Source organism: Schistocerca piceifrons, unplaced genomic scaffold (assembly GCF_021461385.2).
Source record: "Schistocerca piceifrons isolate TAMUIC-IGC-003096 unplaced genomic scaffold, iqSchPice1.1 HiC_scaffold_726, whole genome shotgun sequence".
NCBI classification, from domain to species: Eukaryota; Metazoa; Arthropoda; class Insecta; order Orthoptera; family Acrididae; genus Schistocerca; species Schistocerca piceifrons.
The window spans coordinates 2,357-22,045 of NW_025728977.1; the positions used below are offsets into that span (position 1 = coordinate 2,357).

The 19,689-nt window shown below is 41.7% G+C and overlaps 1 protein-coding gene across 1 annotated transcript in view; it reads left to right on the plus strand.

Moving 5' to 3' along the window:
* Window positions 1–334: 334 nt before the first annotated feature.
* Window positions 335–19,689, plus strand: part of LOC124770032 (trans-1,2-dihydrobenzene-1,2-diol dehydrogenase-like) — a gene marked incomplete at its 5' end in the record, with an annotated part of 105,538 nt that continues 86,183 nt past the window's right edge. Inside the window, 1 exon segment of the mRNA XM_047249170.1 lies at window positions 335–601. Coding sequence (XP_047105126.1) covers window positions 398–601 — 204 coding nt within the window.

Genomic DNA, 19,689 nt, shown 5'->3' on the forward strand with positions numbered 1-19,689 from the left:
ACTTTAGAGCAGAATATACTGTGGGGCAACGACAAATCATCTCGCAAACACGTAGGTTAGTTGTTATCCAACCAGCTGTACACTGAATATTTTTGTTATATTTTTCAAGAGAGTCACACTTTAAGGGAGCAACGCTCAGTGAATTATAAGGTTTCAGTTTCACAGTATTCATTCTAACTCCGAAGAGTTAAAATTTTGAACAAGGAGCACGGCTAGGTATTTCTTTATTCCAGATCATGGCGGTCACATAACGGAAAATGAATCACTCTGCCACAAACTCTGGAGTCCACACAATTCGCACTTTAAGTGAAACTATGATTTACTTAGTAAACTTACGGTCAACTCCATGACTTCGAGATGAGCAGCGAGATCTTACCTCTAGACATTTACAGGTCGGATGACCATTGAACCGCTAACACCCTCATATCAAAACACTTCCTTCTCTGAATATAAGGTAACATCTCTGCTGCTCAGTGCTAATTACAAAGATAAGCTTATCATCACACAGGACAGAAAGTGTTGTGGACGCCAAGGTTGTAAGTCGGCGAAGGACCTTAGGGAAAATTTATTGTATTATCTGCAAACAACTTTTATTTTAAGGGTGAGCATACAAACAAGAACGCAGCGTCGCCTTAGGACTCGTTAGCCATACTTAAAGGAGATGGCAGTCCATAAAGCAGCGTTAACCGATAGCCACTTCCACTGTCTAGTGGAGGTGAAACGAATAACAAATATATTTTGTGTAACCATGCTTTTGAAATAAAATTAAAGTTTTTGGTCGGTTATTGAATTTACATTTGGCTGCACGCTCCGCTTATACATATATTGAACTGCTACTTTCCAAGAACACAACATTAATGCAGTGATTTCTGTAATGTTTTTACACATATCACACATTCAGTCTCCCAGGTATTTGGGAGATGATGATAATATGAAAATTAATCAGTAAATATTATTCACTAGATACCCATTTAGTGAATTAAATTGTCTTTGGGTTACAAACTTCATCCCAATTGAACTTAACAGTTACTTGTATGTTATATTGGCTCACCTTATTCATTTTAAGGCTTTGTCAACTAATATTGCTGCTTTAATTCTGCTCAGTATATAGTTTTAAAAACCTAGACAGTGTTTACAGATTGCTGTGATAAGAATACTGTATGCAATATTTGCATAGAGTCTTTTATTTTTTCAGTCATGCAGTAGGCCTGCTAAATAAATTGCTTACAGTAACTATCACAAAACACAATTTACTACATTTTGTTGTTAATTTTATTCATTTTGGTTAACTGTAGCACCTTTATCATCATCAAAAAGAACTTTCTACTCCTATTTCTCCATTTCTTAAAACATGGGACATCATTCACATGTAGCAGTAAGTACTCATGAGTCTCGATCACATTTACTGGAATACGGTTGCAATTTCTTTAGATGTAAATAAGGAAACATTACTTTGTCCATTCCTTTTCTTAAATATAAAGTAAACCTGTAATACATTGCTCTGTAGTCCCCCAAAAAAATGTAACTTCTTTAAGAGAATGCTGTGATTTGTGTAATGACATGCCTTGCATGGAGCTACTGAGAAATCTCAACTGTTGATCTTCTTATGTAGTTTGTGGATGTGTCAATAGATGTTCCAGTAAAAAATGTAAGACAGCCATCTGTAGTATGTAACATCAATTTCAACCACCATCTCCGGCAGCTCTGGTCGGAGAGCATGTGTGCATGAGGTGTGCTTGCTTATGTGAATGACTGGGGGTTTCCTTTTCTGAAAGAGGCTTTGGCCGAAAGCTAAATGTGTAACAGTCTTTTCGTTGAGCCTGTCTGCAACACAACATGGCATCTTTATAGTGAGTAACAATCTATCCTTCTCCTTATGTTGTTAATGTTCCAGCCTGGAGCTTCCATTGTTTAACATCAATTTCAGGGTAGTCTAATATGTTATCATATTTTATGCCACTGGTACTGCTAATTAAAATGTTTCCTTGAGTATATGTGATGTAAGTGTCATTACCATGTTTTTAAATGTGATTTATGCTGAGGTCCATATTTAATAGTGTATGAACCATTGTTCTACAAGGATTATAAAACTGCTCATGTATTGGACAGTCCCACAATATCAGTTACTCAGTTAGGCCTGTGATTTAGAATTCTTAGTTAGCTGTGAGAGTGAAATTTATAGGAGTTGGACTACAACACACAGTTACGAAGCAGGATAGTGCAGTGGTAAAAAACCCTACAGTTGCAGTTCAAAGTGCAGTTCAACGATACACATTTAGATTTTCTGAGTTTGCCCCGTTTCTCTTGATGCCAAAGGCAGAATTATTCCTGTGAGAAGAATGTTCCTGATTTCCTTCCCTGCCTTGTCTCTATAGGGATTTGCTTTGACCCTTAAAGATGTTGTCATCGGCAGTATGTTAAAATAAAATCGTCTTTCCTTCCTTCAACATCCAGTACCAAATGATAGTCCTCTGAATCAATTGCATTGTTGAGGAAGTGTTATGCATTTATTGTGGATGGTACAATCATTTAAGTATAAGTGGTTTTTTGTGATGACTTATGGCAAATAAATTTAGACTAGTTCTGCAAGGTTCGCAGAAGAGCTTCTGTGAAGTTCAGAAGGTAGGAGGTGAGGTACTGTCAGAATTGAAGCTGTGAGGGCGGGTCATGAGTCGTACTCGGATAGCTCAGATGGTAGAGCACTTGCCCGCGAAAGGCAAAGGTCCCCAAGTTTGAGTCTCGGTCCAGCACACAGCCAGGAAGTTTCATATCAGCACACGCTCTGCTGCAGAGTGAAAATCTCATTCTACTCATTTCTGAGCCAAAAATACCCTTTGCGAATGGGAAATGTTGCCACAGAATATAATGCTTCAAGTCATAAGCAAATCAAAATGCACAAAGTAGACTAGGCCCTAATTTTCTTGTTGGACTATCACTTGTTGAAGGTAACTATACCAGCATTCACTTTTTGAACAATTTCCTGAACTTGCAAGATAGCTGGAAATACGGAAGCGTCCGATCCCACCCGTCTGCTTTGACCCATGACGTCACAAATATGGCAGAAACAAAAACAAACACACACACTTTCCACAAGAAGCCTAATGACACTAACGGGACAAGCGCAGGAAATGGGGTGTTTTGGGTGGGGAGCAAACTAAATATAAACAAATTTAGACACCTTGCGTAGCTACAACGTGTAAGTGAAGACAGCCATGCATGAATACCCACCCACCTCCCCAGGGGTCGTAACCCCTGCAACCCATAGAAGATAAAGATGCTTCAGTAGCTGATTAGTGTTTTTGTCTTTAAAAAAAAAAATCTCACGGGATAGAACGAACAGATCAGAAAAGTAAATAAAATGAGATAAAACAGAACTGGAGACAGCCACACTCAAACCAAATTCCGCGCCGCCATGACGTCACACACAACAACATCCTTATGTTATGGGTCAAAGCCGACGCGTGGGATCGGACGCTTCTGTTGACCCAGATAGCTTACCATCTACATTGGAACACCTTGGGATTCAGTCTGTTTGGACTCACTTATCATGTCCTGTTTTGTGTTATCAAAATGTGTGTGTGTGTGTGTGTGTGTGTGTGTGTGTGTGTGTGTGTGTGTGTGTGTGTGTGTGTGTGTTGTTGATGAAGGGTCATTGTCGAAAGCTTTAATTGTGTGAGTCTTTTTGTTGTGCTTATCTGCAACTCAGCATCTCCACTACGTGGTTAGTAGCAGCTTCCCATCTCATAATACTGTTACAGTCCATTCTGGGTTTTCCATTGTTTGATTTTCACTTTTCATTATGGTGTTCAGCTCCCTCAGCAATTCTGTTTTTGTCTCATCAATGGCAGTAAAACAACAGCCCTTTCACGGTTTTCTTCAACCTTGGAATGGAGAGGAGTTGCAGGGGCCATGTCCAGTGAATTTGCTGGCTGAGGCAACATACCAGTTTTGTTTTTTTGAAAAAAAAAAAAAAAAAAGGTCATGAACAAGCATTGAGATGTGGGCGAGAATGTTATTGTGGTGTAATTTCCTCAAGTGGTTTTACCACAGTTCTGGTCATTGTCTTTGGATTGCTTCATGTGAATGGCACTTAACTTCCAGGTAGCATTTCTAATTGACCATAGGGCCAGAACTCATGATGCTTTATCCCATTACTTTCGAAGAAAACAGTGAGAAGAACCTTCACATGTGATCAAACTTTTCAATTATTTTTAGTATTGGCTCTTCAGGAAGTTACTGTTGGAGCAGTTGGGCCTTGGTTTCAACGTCGTACCCATATACTCATATTTTATCGCCTGTTATAACCTTCCTTAAAAGTCCTGAATCATTGTCACTTTCATTCAGCAATTCCTGACCAATGTCCTCATGACATTGTTTTTGGTCGAAATACAACAATTTTGGAACAGACTTTGCTGTAACGCATTTCATGCCAGAAACATTCAAAAAATTGGTTTTCAAAAGCCAAAGCATATCCCAGCATCATCAGAAATCTCTCTGATGATGCTTTTCTTATTTTCCAGAACCATTTTGTTTATTTCTTCCACATTGCCATCAGTAATTGGTGTGCTAGGGGTGTCCAAGGCAGTCGTCATCTTCAGTGTATTCTCAACCATCGTTAAAATGGTTATACCATTCATAAACTCTCGTCTTACTGATAGCAGATTCACCAAAATCCACAGCCAACATTTTGAATTCAGTGCTACACTTTTTATTCCATTATGCAAGCGAAATTTAATGTGAATGCTTTGATCCATCTTTTTCAAAAGTAGAAATTCGCTGAGCACTCAAAAACACATTTAACGTTTTGAGCTGTCAACAATAAACTAAATACTGAGAACAGCTGAAAATCAGGGAAATGTGTGCATACAAGATAAAAAATATTGATGTATAATAAAAATCCCATTATTTTTTGATAACACCTCATATAGCATTTTCTCCAGTAAGTGAAATCACTTCTAAAATCAAACTGTATGTTTGACAGAAAATTATGTGAACTGAAATGGTGAATTACTTTCTTATATACAGCCCTTTCATTAACTTTTGCAAATACTGATGGGCATAGAAATAGGTACAGTGTATAATTACGCACATTATGCCTTTTTCCTTTTTTTTTATAAAAGTGGTTTCACTGTTGTGTAGTTTAGTCATTCAGGAAGCTGACCATTCCTATAGTAAAAAATTGCAAATGTGTCAAAGCATAGAGCTAAAGTATGCAGGTGCAGTACTTTAGTATCCTGCTAGATACTCTATGATGTCCATGAGTGTCCCTTAGTCTTCAGTAATTTAATTATTGACTCTAATCTCCTGCTTTTCATTATCACAGAGAGGTATTTCAGACAGTGGACTTGGAAACCAATTTCTAGGTTTTTTTCTCTGCATCAGAGCAACCATCACCTTACACATATGGTTTAACAAATCATCATAAACATAAAATTACATCAGAATAATATTAGAAGTTAACCTCATCTTCCAGCAAACAGGCATCAGGAAGACAATATATTCTCACAGTATTATGGAAAGGAAAGTTGCTACTCACCATATAGCAGGGAAGCTGAGTTGCAGACAGGCACAACAAAGACTGTCACAATATAAGCTTTTGGCCAAAAAGGCTTTTGTAGAAAATAAGACGACACACGCCCCCCCCCCCCCCCCCCCCCCCCCCCCCCCCCCGCACACACACACAAAACAGCCTCTGGCAGCTGAAGCCACAATGCAAGCAACAACAGCAGTGCATGATGGGAGTGGCAACTGGGTGGGGAGGGGGAGGGAGAGTAGGGTAGGGGTGTGGGACAGTAAAATGCTGCTAGAGAGCGTGAAAGGATGAGGGTAGGGAATCCAGGTGCAGTCGGGTCGGGAGATTAGATGGAGGGCAGAGGGAGGGGGGGGGGGGGAGATTGTGGAAAAGGAGAAAAGTAAAAAGGCCGGGTTCGTTGGTGAAATGAGGGCTGTTTGGTTCAGGAATGGGATCAGGGAAGGGCTGGATGGGTGAGGAAACTAACGAAGGTTGACACCAGGAGAGTTATGGGAATGTAGGATATATTGCAGGGAGAGTTCCCACCTGTGCAGTTGAGAAAGGCTGGTGTTGGTGGAAAGGATTCATAAGGCACAGGCTGTGAAGCAGTCATTGAAATGAAGGATGACTTGTTGGGCAGCATGCTCAGCAACAGGGCGGTCCACCTGTTTCTTGGCCACAGTTTGTCATTGGCCATTCATGCGAAAAGACAGCTTGTTCGTTGCCATGCCCTCATAGAATGCAGCACAATGGTTGCAGCTTAGCTTTTATATTATGTGACTGGTTTCACAAGTAGCCTTGCCTTTGATGGGATAGGTGATGTTTGTGACCAGACTGGAGTAGGTGGTGGTGAGTGGATGTTTGGAATAGGTCTTGAATCTAGGGCTATTACAGGGATAGTGGGCACATTTCAGGGCATGACAAGAGATAGTCGAAACCGTGGCGGAGAATGTAATTCAGTTGCTTCAGTCCTGGGTACTGAGTTACAGGGGGAGTGCTTCTCTGTGGCCGGACAGTGAGACTTTGGAAGGTTGTGGGAGATCAGATAGATAAGACTCGGGAGGTTTGTTTCTGTACAAAGTTGGGAGGATAAATACGATCTGAGAAGGCCTCAAGGGGACCCTCGGTATATTTTGAGAGGGACCTCTCGTCACTGCAGACCATGGGTGGCTAGGATGTATGGAAGGGACTTCTTGGTATGGAACAGGTGGCAGCTGTCGGAGTGGAGGTATTGCTGGTGGTTAGTAGGTTTGATATGGACAGGGATACTGATGTAGCCATCTTTGAGGTGGATGTCAACATGTAGGAAGATGGATTGTTGGATTGAGCAGGACCAGGTGAAGCAAATGGGGGAAAAGCTGTTGAGGTTCTGGACGAATGTGGATATGATGTCCTCAACCTTGATCCAGATTGCAGAGATGTCATCAGTGATTCTCAACCAGGTGAAGCGTTTAGGATTTTGGGTGTTTGTGAAGGGTTCCTCTAGATGGCCTATGTATGGGTTGGCATAGGATGGTGCCATGCGGGTAATAATAGCTGTACCCTGGATTTGTTTATATGTAATGCCTTCAAAGGAGAAGTCATTGTTGGTGAGGGTATAGTTGGTCATGGGGATTAGCAAGGAGATCGTTGATTTGGAATCCATCGGACATTGAGAAAGGTAGTGTTCAACAAGGGTAAGGCCATGGGTATTAGGGATGTTAGTGTAAAGGGAGGTGACATCAATATTGAGGAACAGGGCAGCATGTGGTAAAGGGACAGGAACTGTGGAGAGTCAGTGGAGGAAATGGTTGGGATCTCTTATAGTAGGGTAGGTTCCAGGTAATAGGCTGAAAGTGTTGGTCTGTTAGAGCAGAGATTCTCTCAGTGTGGGCACAATAACTGGTCAGAATGAGATATCCTGGGTGGTTGTGGGGGTTGGGCCCCATTGTGGTCAGTTACTGTGCCCCCACTGAGAGAATCTCTGCTCTTGTAGACCAACACCTTCAGTCTATTACCCGGAACCTACCCTCTTATATAAAAGATACCTACCATTTGCTCCACCAACACTACACAGCTCCTGTCACTTTACCAAACGGTGCCCTACTCCTCACTATTGATGCCACCTCCCTTTACACTAACATCCCTAATGCCCATAGACTTACCGTTGTTGAAAACTACCTTTACCAATGCCAGGTGGATTCCAAACTGATAACCTCCCTCCTAATCCCCATGACCAACTATATCCTCACCCACAATGACTTGTCCATTGAAGGCATTACCTATAAACAAATCTGGGTTATGGCTATTGTCACCCTACCTATAAACAAATCAGGGATACGGCTATTGTCACCCACGTGGCACTGCCATATGCTAACCTTTAGATGGACCATCTAGAGGAATCCTTTCTAAACACCGAGAATTCTAAACCCCTCACCTGGTTCAGATTCAATGATGACATCTTTGCGATCTGGATCGAGGATGAGGACACTCTATCCACATTCGTCCAGAACCTTAACAGCTTCTCCCCCATTAGCTTCACCTGGTCCTACTCAACCTAACAAACCACCTTCCTAGATGTTGACATCCACCTCAAAGATGGCTTCATCAGTACCTCTGTCTATATTTTTGTATCCCGCCAGGAAGGCTGCGCGTGGGTCTGCTCCTGTGATCTGCAAAATAGGCCGAATGAAGGAAGCAAGTAGGAGCAGGAAGGGTAAAGCACTTCGGTACTGTGTGTAAATTTAAAAATGTTTACTATAGGCAAAAACAAGTTAATAAATGGTTACATAACTTTGCGATGATGAGCATGTAGGTGCGAAGCCATATTCCTGTCGTAAATAGTACAACGTCTCAGTAGCAAGCCAACACCCTCTGAAGTTGAAACAATGTTTCCAGGCCATCTGCTCTTGATGTCATGGGCAGAAAGCAGAGTGGCACTCGTTGAACTCCACAGCGTCAGCTAGAGGCCGCTGTTGTCGGTGTAGTTCATCCGCTCTCATAGTGTCAACCTGCAAGCGTGCACCTACGCTGTGGCATCGGAACTACCGATACCACATATATCAAACCTACAAACCGCCAGCAATACCTCCACTTTGGCAGCTGCCACCTGTTCCTTACGAAGAAGTTCATTCCATATATCCTAGCCACCCATGATTGCCGCATCTGCAGTGATGAAAAGGTCCCTCTTGAAATATACCGAGAGTCTCACTGAGGCCTTCACAGACCATAATTATCCTCCCAAACTTGTACAAAAACAAGTCTTCTGTGCCTTATCTATCCAGTCTCCCACAACCTCCCAAAGCTTCACCATCCGGCCACAAAGGAGCATTCCTCTCTTCTCAGCACCACCCAGGACTGGAGCAAGTGAATTACATTCTCTGCTCGGGTTTTGACTACCTCTTGTCGTGCCCTGAAATGAGAAGTGTCGTGCCCACTATCCTTCGCACCCGTGCTAAAGTGGTATTCTGCCAACCAACGAACCTACACAACATACTCGTCCATCCCTACACAACCTTTGCTCCCAACCCCTTACCTCATGGCTCATATCCCTGTAATAGACCTAGATTCAAGACCTGTCCCATACATCCTCCCACCACCACTACTTGAGTCCAGTCACAAACATCACCTACCCCATCAAAGGCAAGGCTACTTGTTGAACCAGTCATGTAATCTACAAGCTAAGATGCAACCACTGTGCTGCATTCTGTGTGGGCATGACAACCAACAAGTTGTCTGTCCACATGAATGGCCACTGACAAACTGTGGCCATAGAAACAAGTGGACCTCCCTGTTGCTGAGCATGCTGGCCAACACGTCTCCCTTCATTTCAATGACTGCTTTACATTGTGTGCTATATGAATACTTACCACCAATACCAGGTTTTCTGAACTGTGCAGGTGGGAACTCTCCCTGCAATATATCCTATGTTCCCGTAACCCTCCTGGCTTAAACCTTCTTAAGTCATTTTCTCACCCATCCAGCCCCTTCCGTGTTCCCATTCCAGCACCACATAGCCCTCATTCCACTAGTGCACCCAGTCTTTTAACTTCTCTCCTTTTCCACAACCTCCCTCCAACCCCCCCCCCCCCCCACCTCTCCCCTGCCCTCTGTCTAGCCTCCCCGACTATATCTAGAAGCCCTAATCTCCCTCCACCTTGTCCTTGTGCAGTCCCTAGCAGCACTTCAATATCCCCCTCCCTTACCCTGCTATCCCTTCCCCTCCCCACCCAAGCCACCTCCTTACCCCCACCCAGTTGCCACTCAGCAGCACTTCAATATCCCCCTCCCTTACCCTGCTATCCCTTCCCCTCCCCACCCAAGCCGCCTATTTACCCCCACCCAGTTGCCACTCCTATCATGCACTGCTGCCGTTGCTCGCGTTGTGGCTTCAGCTGCCAGAGGCTGCAGTCATGTGTGTGAGTTTCGTTTGCGCCTGCACACATTTATGTGTGTGTGTGTGTGTGTGTGTGTGTGTGTGTGTGTGTGAGTGCGCGCGCGCACGTGTGTGTGTGTGCGCACAAGTGTGTCGTCTGTTTTTGACAAAGGCCTTGTTGGCCAAATACTTATATTGTGAGAGTCTTTTTGTTGTGTCTATCTGTAACTTAGCACCCCCGCTATATGGTGAATAGCAACTTTCCTTTCCATAATATTGTAACATTCATCCTGGGTTTTACAATATATTCTCAAGGCTTTTAAGCAGATCATAGTGTTACACATGTTGACAAAGGGCAGCTGATGGTGACCAGACATTGTAGGTGGCGGCTAATAGCATTATATCTGTTGATGCAGCCAAAAATGTGTTAATTACATCCTCACTACATCTGTCTCATGGAGATGTGACCAGACCAGAACAATATAGATGACTCCTGTAGCAGCTGTAGTTGAATCTGAGGCACACTGTTGTGTTTGTGAGTCTTCTGAGCATTGATTTTTCTTGTGCCAAAAGTTAGGAATCAGCACTGGGTTCACTCTGGCATAATCTTCTCCTTTGTATTTGGAGGTCTTGAATCTTTGTGTTCCACATCTCTCTCATTGTTGATTTCATAATATGTCCCTTCACTTCCTCATAGATGGCTGATTTGACTATCTTGTCTACTTGTTTTGTTACCAGGTATGACACAGGGTCCTTTTACTTAGCACATGGTACCTCCAGAGTCCTGTTTCTGATTTGTAACATCAGATTAATGATGTCATATAGTATTGGATGGTTGTATATTGCATTGAGCAGATATCTTAATAGTTCCAGCACTGATATGGAATCAGAAAGGATAACAAACTCAGAACCCAAGAGCTTCTTGGCATATTGAACGGCTTGAAAAATAACCAAAAACTTGGCTGTTGAAATCATGAGTTTCTTAGGTAATTTGAATTTCATTCAAATAAGACAGCTGCTATCCCAGTAAGCACAACCACATCCATCTTCATTTTTTGAAATTTCTGTGTAGATGAATCTTGTGTTGTTATGTTTGGTGAGATACTCCATCAAAATACAATTATTTGAATAACTACAGCCAAGTCCAGGTCAAATATGGTTTGTGATCCCAGTACACCAATAAGGCAGTCTGCTTTAAAGCAAAGTAATTATTATGCAGTTATGCATCTTTTGAGAAATGGACTAATACCCATCTATGCAGCAACAAGAGAAGGAAGATTTTATTGTGCCAGTTACTGAACGTATAGTGCAATGTAGATATACGGGAGGCTCATTTGATTCAATTAAAAGAGCGTTACTCAGTGTAGTTTACATTACTCCTACAAAAGCTGAGTTTCTATTTAATTCACCTGCTATGTTCAGAAAGTGACTGTTAAATATTGCACTTGTACCTGACTTATCCATAACACACACATTTTTCAACATTGTGCTGTTGGACACACATTTCCTTGACAGCCGACCGTCTTTGTTTTAATTTTAGTCTAACAACTAGCTATACAATTCGCATACCACGTGCTTTTTGCCTTCCTAATGATAGTTTATGCACCTTCCAGTACCTACTGTTTCTAATGGGCTACTGCAGCCTGATATATAATTCCCAGTTTGATGTGCATGATGCCCATATCCCATTATACAGCCTCCTAGGTTGTCTGTTAATGCTAGTACCCTATTTTAAATGCTTCAAAGAGCGAGAGAAATGTGTTGACAAAAGCATAATATTTTGTGCGTGTGTGTGTGTGTGTGTGTGTGTGTGTGTGTGTGTGCGTGTGCGTGCGTGCATGCGTGGGTGGGTGGGTGGGTGGTGTATACAAATACTAATGGATTCTTGTTCCTAATGGTGATTCTGTGAATTGTACTGTTGCGTGAAAGGGAGGTATAACATTTTTGACAAATTCAGTAGACAATAAATAGTGAGTATTGAGAAGGATTTGTTAGCATAATCAGTTCTTTGACAGGACAGTCTTGAGTTTACACAACAACTAATTTGCATTACACGCTTTTGAACTTGGAAAACTTTAGGTTATCTTCTAGAGCAACTCAAAATATGATACTGTATGTGATTATGGAATGGAAGTAAGCAAAACATGTCAACTTTTTAAAAAAGTATTTTTGTGTCATTTGCATGCAACACAATTTGCATTGCAGATATTTATGTAGTCCGCACCTTACTGAATTTATTATTGGGTCACAAGACAAGAATTTAATGCTGTTGACATCTGCATACTGTATGTGACTACTAGGTGGAAAGCTCTTGCAGGTTTTGAACTGAAAACAGATTTTTTTTTTAAATTTTATGACAACAATAGGGTAGAAATCTTTTGTTAATGATCACAAAAAATTTAATTAACATCTCTTTCTAAAACTATAATAAATTTACTATTTATTACAATGCTTATGTCGTGTATACAAAACACACAAAATCGGTAGTGACACTGATGAAAGATAGTTAAACATTGAAGAAACAGTAAAGACCTTGAGATGTGCCAAATGTGGGGTACAGATGTATCTACTTTCCAGTTGCATGTGGACTGGCAGCTTAGTGGGAAACACTTTTCTGTTGACTCCGTGTGTTTCCTATTACAGAGGTGTGACTTGAACCACTGCATAGAATTTTGTATGTTACTATAATAATCTTATTTTTCTTTAACTCTTTTAGTGCCAAATACGATGTGATTGTGATCCAGATTTTCGGCGAAAAATGCCAGTAACGATCTGATCGTGAAGCCTTTCTCATTCGCTAGGAAATACTAACAACTTTGCCTTCAAGCGCGGAAAAAATGAATGAGAAAGGCATAACGATCAGATCGTTACTGGCATTTTTCGCCGAAAATCTGGATCACGATCAGATCGTATTTGGCACTAAAAGGGTTAAATAACGTTATGATTTCACATAGTGTACTGCATGCTTGTAATTTGCTATCTAAAAAATTAAGTGTATTTTCACTGTATTGTGTAAATTAACTTTTTCAACTTCAGATCTCTTTAAAATTCCAAACAATATATTACTTGTAGTCAGATGGTTAAGAAGCCATTTCTGTTTTCAAACATTGTAGAGAGTACTTGTAAAAGTAGAAGTAGGTGAAGTTTTAATGATATTTCTCTGTCCCATAAGCTCAGCATATTTTATCCAATTGGAAAATGTTTCACTACAAAATTGTTGAGGCTTTTGTGGCCACTTCTTGTTGTGTTGGGACCTGTTTGCTGTAGTGAGGGAATCCAGTCTCTGTTTATATTGAGAATTTCCTCTTCGTGTTAAAACTGTTATTTTATTTGTGAATTTCAGTGACCTTTCTGAAAAAAGGGCACATCAGTTCTTCTCTACCATGAGAAATTGTATATAAATGAATTTTACTAGATGGATGTTTTATAGTGTGCTTTGCCATCGCCAGTTTCTCCATTTGTTCCAACCCAAAATGCCATTTATGTTCGACAATCCCATTTTCAATGGATCATCCAGTCTTTCCAAAATAAACTTTTACATATATGCTGTACACTGATGATGCTGCGTGTATGTCGTATCACCCTTCACCAATCTGAGACAGTCTCTGATCTTTGTAGTCAGTTTAACCTAGTTGTGTCTGTCACATTGGGGATGTACAGCAGAAAGGCTGTGCCCGACATTTCTTCTACTGACATATCGCTACTTATTCCTCACCAACGAAGATTTCGTCTGTGTAGCTGTACCCTACTAATTTGCGTGGAGACATAATGAAAAATGGAGTGATTACTTCCTAAGACATGTGAACACTCTCTATGTCAGCATTAAATTTAAATGACAGCTACCCTTTCTGGATGTGCTATAGATGAGAAAAAATGAGAACCTGCACCACTGCATGTATCAGAAACCAATGCACAGACTGATACCAGCACAAACTTTCAAATCATCACCCAAGCCAGGTAACATGTCTGACTAGTATGCTACGGGGATCCAGTCCGAGACTCCTACGGTCGTCAGGAGAGAGCCAAGTGGGATGCGGTAGTGAGGACCTAGTTATGCTCAAGAGCATCAAGAAAACAGTACTAGGAAAACATCATTGGCAATAACGCATTTATTATGCAATAGTACAGGATTGTTTTCCAAAGTGCTGCGCCTCAGCTGGGCTGGTGGAGCAGTGCATCGTCAGTGGCAGGCATCGTCAGTGGCAGAGGGCGGGCGTGCGCTCAACTTGCAGTGCTGCCAGCACAGCAAAGCATCAGGCGGTGGCTATTATGTCGCAGGGTCGCTGTTGCCCCAGGGACTCCAGCTGTCTCCAGCTTTACATATCGCTCTCCAAAGTGCACTCGTTGATGTTGAAAATTTGCACTGTGTAGTCAGGCCCCATTTCCACATGAAGTACTCACTGGCTTGAAGGCGGTGGCCTTTAGCTGCTGTGTAGGAGACAGGAGCTGACGGCACTAGTGTCTGCCACAGGAACAGATTGAGCAGCAGCAATGCCACCCACCCACCCCCTGGAAGGTGGATGGTCTGTGTCCAGGTCAGACAGGTCAAGCCTCCATCAGGTCTGCACGGTGATGACAGCCTCGGTAATGTTGGCCTCTGTGCCCCATCATTGTTCCCTCGGATGTTGACAGCAATAGCATGTGGCAGCAACAGCATCCTTTCCAGTGGGCTTGTGATTTCTTAGACAATCGGAGACAGCTAGGCGTACTGAGGGTTGGTCTCAATAGCCTTCCCTCTCACTGTATAGCTGCATCTGACACAAGGGATGAGACTACACACTGGGTAATCGACACTGAGCAATCGGACATTTGTTAAGACGTGTGGGATATTTATGTTGGTGCTTCCAGTGCACTCTGTGGCGGTGGGGATGGCTGTGACATCGTGTGTCCTGGTTTCCCATCGCTGTTGCTCTCCTAATGACTTAAGACTTTCTCACCTTCACCTTTCAGAGGTGCTCTTCTGCTGCCGTAGCATCTGAATACTTATTGTTGCTCTATTAGCCTTTGTTACAACACTCTGCTTTGCCACTATTTTGTGATGGTATTTCTTGTCTTCCACGATGTCATTATGTGTCGGTTGCAGACTTGGGCACTAGATCATTCCCCTGGGCTGCATTAGTTCTGTGTTTGCCGCAACTTTCTCAGCATTTCTCCCTAGCTGGCAGTCTATTAATCATTGACACGTGTGATTCGGCTTCCTGCAGCTGCCAAGGTAGAATTTGAATGAATTTTTAATGTCCACTGGGGAGACATTCCTGATGCGTAACATCTACCCCTTCCTTCAAAAGATTTGTCTCAAAGTTTCAGTTTGGAGTTCCAATAATAATCTCATCGTACATATTTTGCAACAGTAGTTACACTTTATACAACTTTAATTATTCTTTCATTACCATAATGCTAATTTACATGATTTTCAGCAGTTAATGTATTGAAGTGATAATGTAGATCTTTGCAGAAGTTTTTTTTTAATGCACTAACACAATTATTCATATACTTGTAAGTTCATTTACTAGTTTACGCATAATTCTCTTAATGTGTCTGAGCTTTATTTACAAATCAATCAACGGATATTTGATGCACAAGTAAATCAGTGCAGTGCACTGACTTTCATTAAAACAGAAGCAGGTTACACAAATCACAATCAGAACCACTACAGCACTGGTAGATGTCCCACTTATAGTTGTGATACTATGTTGTTGTTTGTTGTGGTATTCCTATATGTGCTGAAACATTTGTATCTTTTTTAATTCTTCCTTTTTGTATTACTACTTGTTCGCCTAGTGAGCTTAGAATGTCTGGATTCAGGGTACTATGTAGGAAGATTAAGTTTTGGATAAGCAGCACCCCTGGTGGCTTCTCGGGCTGGTACAACATAGGTTGTTTGCACTTCAGTGTGGTTGTGTGTAGCTGGTAGATGAAATGCCGTACTACTAAGTCACAAGTCGTACTGTTTATTATTATTCTGCTCTCCCATAATTCCACTCTTTTCATATCTGTTGGTTTCCTGTGTTTGTAACCGTTTACTATGACCCTTTCTGATGGAAAAAACGGATTAGGCCAGTGGGTCCTACTCTCTGGAAATGTGAATATGGCATTAACAGTCCCCTTTGACATTCACTTGCTGCAGTTTTTCCCACGAATAACTGGACCTCGCATGTCTGCACACCACGTGTCATCCTACATGGGCAGATTGTAACACTTTCCCTCTGGCATCTCTGTAGGTCTTCCAATGACATTAGAGTGTAATCACCACTTTGCTGTGAAATTATTAATACATCTTTGGTCTGTACCTGTACCCATTTTGGTATGTGACCTGAGAGAAAGGAAACTTTTTCACTATCCCCCCTCCATTCAGAACGCGTGAGTACTCAGAAAAACTGTACCCTTTATACAAAACAACATTGTGTTGATCCCTCAATAATGAAAAATAAAAAAGCACATTGCAATATAGGCAAACAACAATTTCAAATCTTACGTACTGACATGGCCTAAGGGCTTCGGGCATTTTAGACAATCACTTCGAAAGATGGAGGCATTTGTCTCCCATATATTATTACCTCATACGGTGAAAGACCAGTAACTGTATAAACTTTAGAATTGTGTATGGTGGTTAGAAAATTTAAATATATGTCCCAATTTTCACGATTATGCTTCTTATTTGTTCCACAAGGCTTCGCATTCTGTACCATAGATGCTGCTGGTATTGTGACAGTGCTTTGACAGCTCCCTTAAAATATTTAATAAGTCCCATGTGAATAATCGAAGTGTTCATTGGCACCTGTATTTTAACGCAGATCTGTGACTTCATTTCCATTACTTGACGTGGTCCAGGACATTGCATCAAGAATTTCTTAGTTGTGCTTTTTGGTGTATATGGGTTTGTTACTAATACCCACTGGTCAATCCTGTACCATGGTAACTTCTCTACATGTTGACCTATCTGCTCTTGTCATTCTAAGGCTTTTGTATTTGCACGTTTTACTTGTTGCCGAATGTTTCGCAGTTTCTTAGCAAACATTTTTACTGATCCAAGCTTCAGCTTAATCACTTCGAAAGATGGAGGCATTTGTCTCCCATATATTATTACTTCATACGGTGAAAGACCAGTAACTGTATAAACTTTAGAATTGTATATGGTGGTTAGAAAATTTAAATATATGTCCCAATTTTCACGATTACTGCCAAAGTAATAGCTCAACATCTTCGATATCCTGGGATGAACTCACCATTCTCCCATTGGCTTGAGGGTGGAAGGAATTTGTTTGCAACTCGCGAATTTGAAGCAGTCAACAAAGGTGCTTCATAAGATTGGACATGAAATTTGTACACTGGTCTGTAAATAAAGTGTCTGGAATGCTAAATGTGAGCAACCAGTTATTTACTAATGCTTGAGCAACTGTACTTGCTTTTTGGTCAGTAATTTCAGCCATTATTATACAGGGTGTTACAAAAAGGTACGGCCAAACTTTCAGGAAACATTCCTCACACACAAAGAAAGAAAATATGTTACGTGGACATGTGTCCGGAAACGCTTACTTTCCATGTTAGAGCTCATTTTATTACTTCTCTTCAAATCACATTAATCATGGAATGGAAACACACAGCAACAGAACGTACCAGCGTGACTTCAAACACTTTGTTACAGGAAATGTTCAAAATGTCCTCCGTTAGGGAGGATACACGCATCCACCCTCCATCGCATGGAATCCCTGATGCGCTGATGCAGCCCTGGAGAATGGCGTATTGTATCACAGGCGTCCACAATACGAGCACGAAGAGTCTCTACATTAGATACCGGGGTTGCGTAGACAAGAGCTTTCACATGGCCCCATAAATGAAAGTCAAGAGGGTTAAGGTCAGGAGAGCGTGGAGGCCATGGAATTGGTCCGCCTCTACCAATCCATCGGTCACCGAATCTGTTGTTGAGAAGCGTACGAACACTTCGACTGAAATGTGCAGGAGCTCCATCGTGCATGAACCACATGTTGTGTCGTACTTGTAAAGGCACATGTTCTAGCAGCACAGGTAGAGTATCCCGTATGAAATCATGATAACGTGCTCCATTGAGTGTAGTTGGAAGAACATGGGGCCCAATCAAGACATCACCAACAATGCCTGCCCTGTGTTGATGACGTGATTGCACAATTGCGTGCGGATTCTCGTCAGCCCACACATGTTGATTGTGAAAATTTACAATTTGATCACGTTGGAATGAAGCCTCATCCGTAAAGAGAACATTTGCACTGAAATGAGGATTGACACATTGTTGGATGAACCATTCGCAGAAGTGGTCCCGTGGAGGCCAGTCAGCTGCTGATAGTGCCTGCACACGCTGTACATGGTACAGAAACAACTGGTTCTCCCGTAGCACTCTCCATACTGTGACGTGGTCAACGTTACATTGTACAGCAACAGCTTCTCTGACGCTGACATTAGGGTTATTGTCAACTGCACAAAGAATTGCCTTGTCCATTGCAGGTGTCCTCGTCGTTCTAGGTCTTCCCCAGTCGCGAGTCATAGGCTGGAATGTTCCGTGCTCTCTAAGACACCGATCAATTGCTTCGAACGCCTTCCTGTCGGCACACCTTCCTTCTGGAAATCTGTCTCAATACAAACGTACCGTGCCACGGCTATTGCCCCATGCTAATCCATACATCAAATGGGCATCTGCCAACTCCGCATTTGTAAACACTGCACTGACTGCAAAACCACATTTGTGATGAACACTAACCTGTTGATGCTACGTACTGATGTGCTTGATGCTAGTACTGTAGAGCAATGAGTCGCATGTCAACACAAGCACCGAAGTCAACATTACTTTCCTTCAATTGGGCCATCTGGTGGTGAATCGAGGAAGTACAGTACATACTGACGAAACTAAAATTAGTTCTAACATGGAAATTGAGCGTTTCCGGACACATGTCCACATAACATCTTTTCTTCATTTGTGTGTGAGGAATGTTTCCTGAAAGTTTGGCCGTACCTTTTTGTAACACCCTGTATAACATGAGAAATGATCAATTATAGTCAATGTGTACTTATTTACCACTGGTGTTGTACTAAATGGACCTAAAATGTCCATCCCAAGTATTTGAAATGATTTAGCTGCTTCCAGTACATGTAACGGAATCAGTTGGTAACTAAGATCAGTTCGTTGTGCACCCTAGGCAGTTCCTTACCTATTGCTCAACATCTTGTTTTCTAGTCCACCACCAACTTTTTTCGGCAATTTGCCTGCCAGTTTCTCTTCGCCCACTGTGACCTGACAGTATAAGGTCACGTACTTGTGCCAATACTTCATTCTAGAAAACTGCAGGTACTACCACTCATAATGCACACTTTGTTGTTCTGTGCAGCAAGCTGTCGTGTGTCACAAACTGAAGTTATGACTTGCATTGTTGACAGTCAGCATCAACAGCTCAAGCCTTTTGCCATTCAGCAATACTCTTGCCCAGTGTTTGTAGAACTGCAATTTTTATACTCAATTTGGCAGCATTTTCTCTGGCTTGTTTATTACCTCATAATCAAATTCACTCAGACGAAGTGCCCACCTTGTTAATCTGCTGCAAGGGTCCTTCAATCCTAGTAACTATTTGAGAGCAACATGATTCATCACTATCTCAAACTTTTGGTCATAAAATAACAGCATAAGTATGTGATACCATAGATTACTGTTAACATTTCTTTCTCAGTCGTGAAATAAGTTTGCTTTGCTTTGTTCAACTGTCAGAATGTGTGCACTACAGGATGCTCTTTACAATCTATTTTCTGTTGTAGGACAGCCCCCATAGCCACATTACTTAAACCACAAAACAAAATAAAT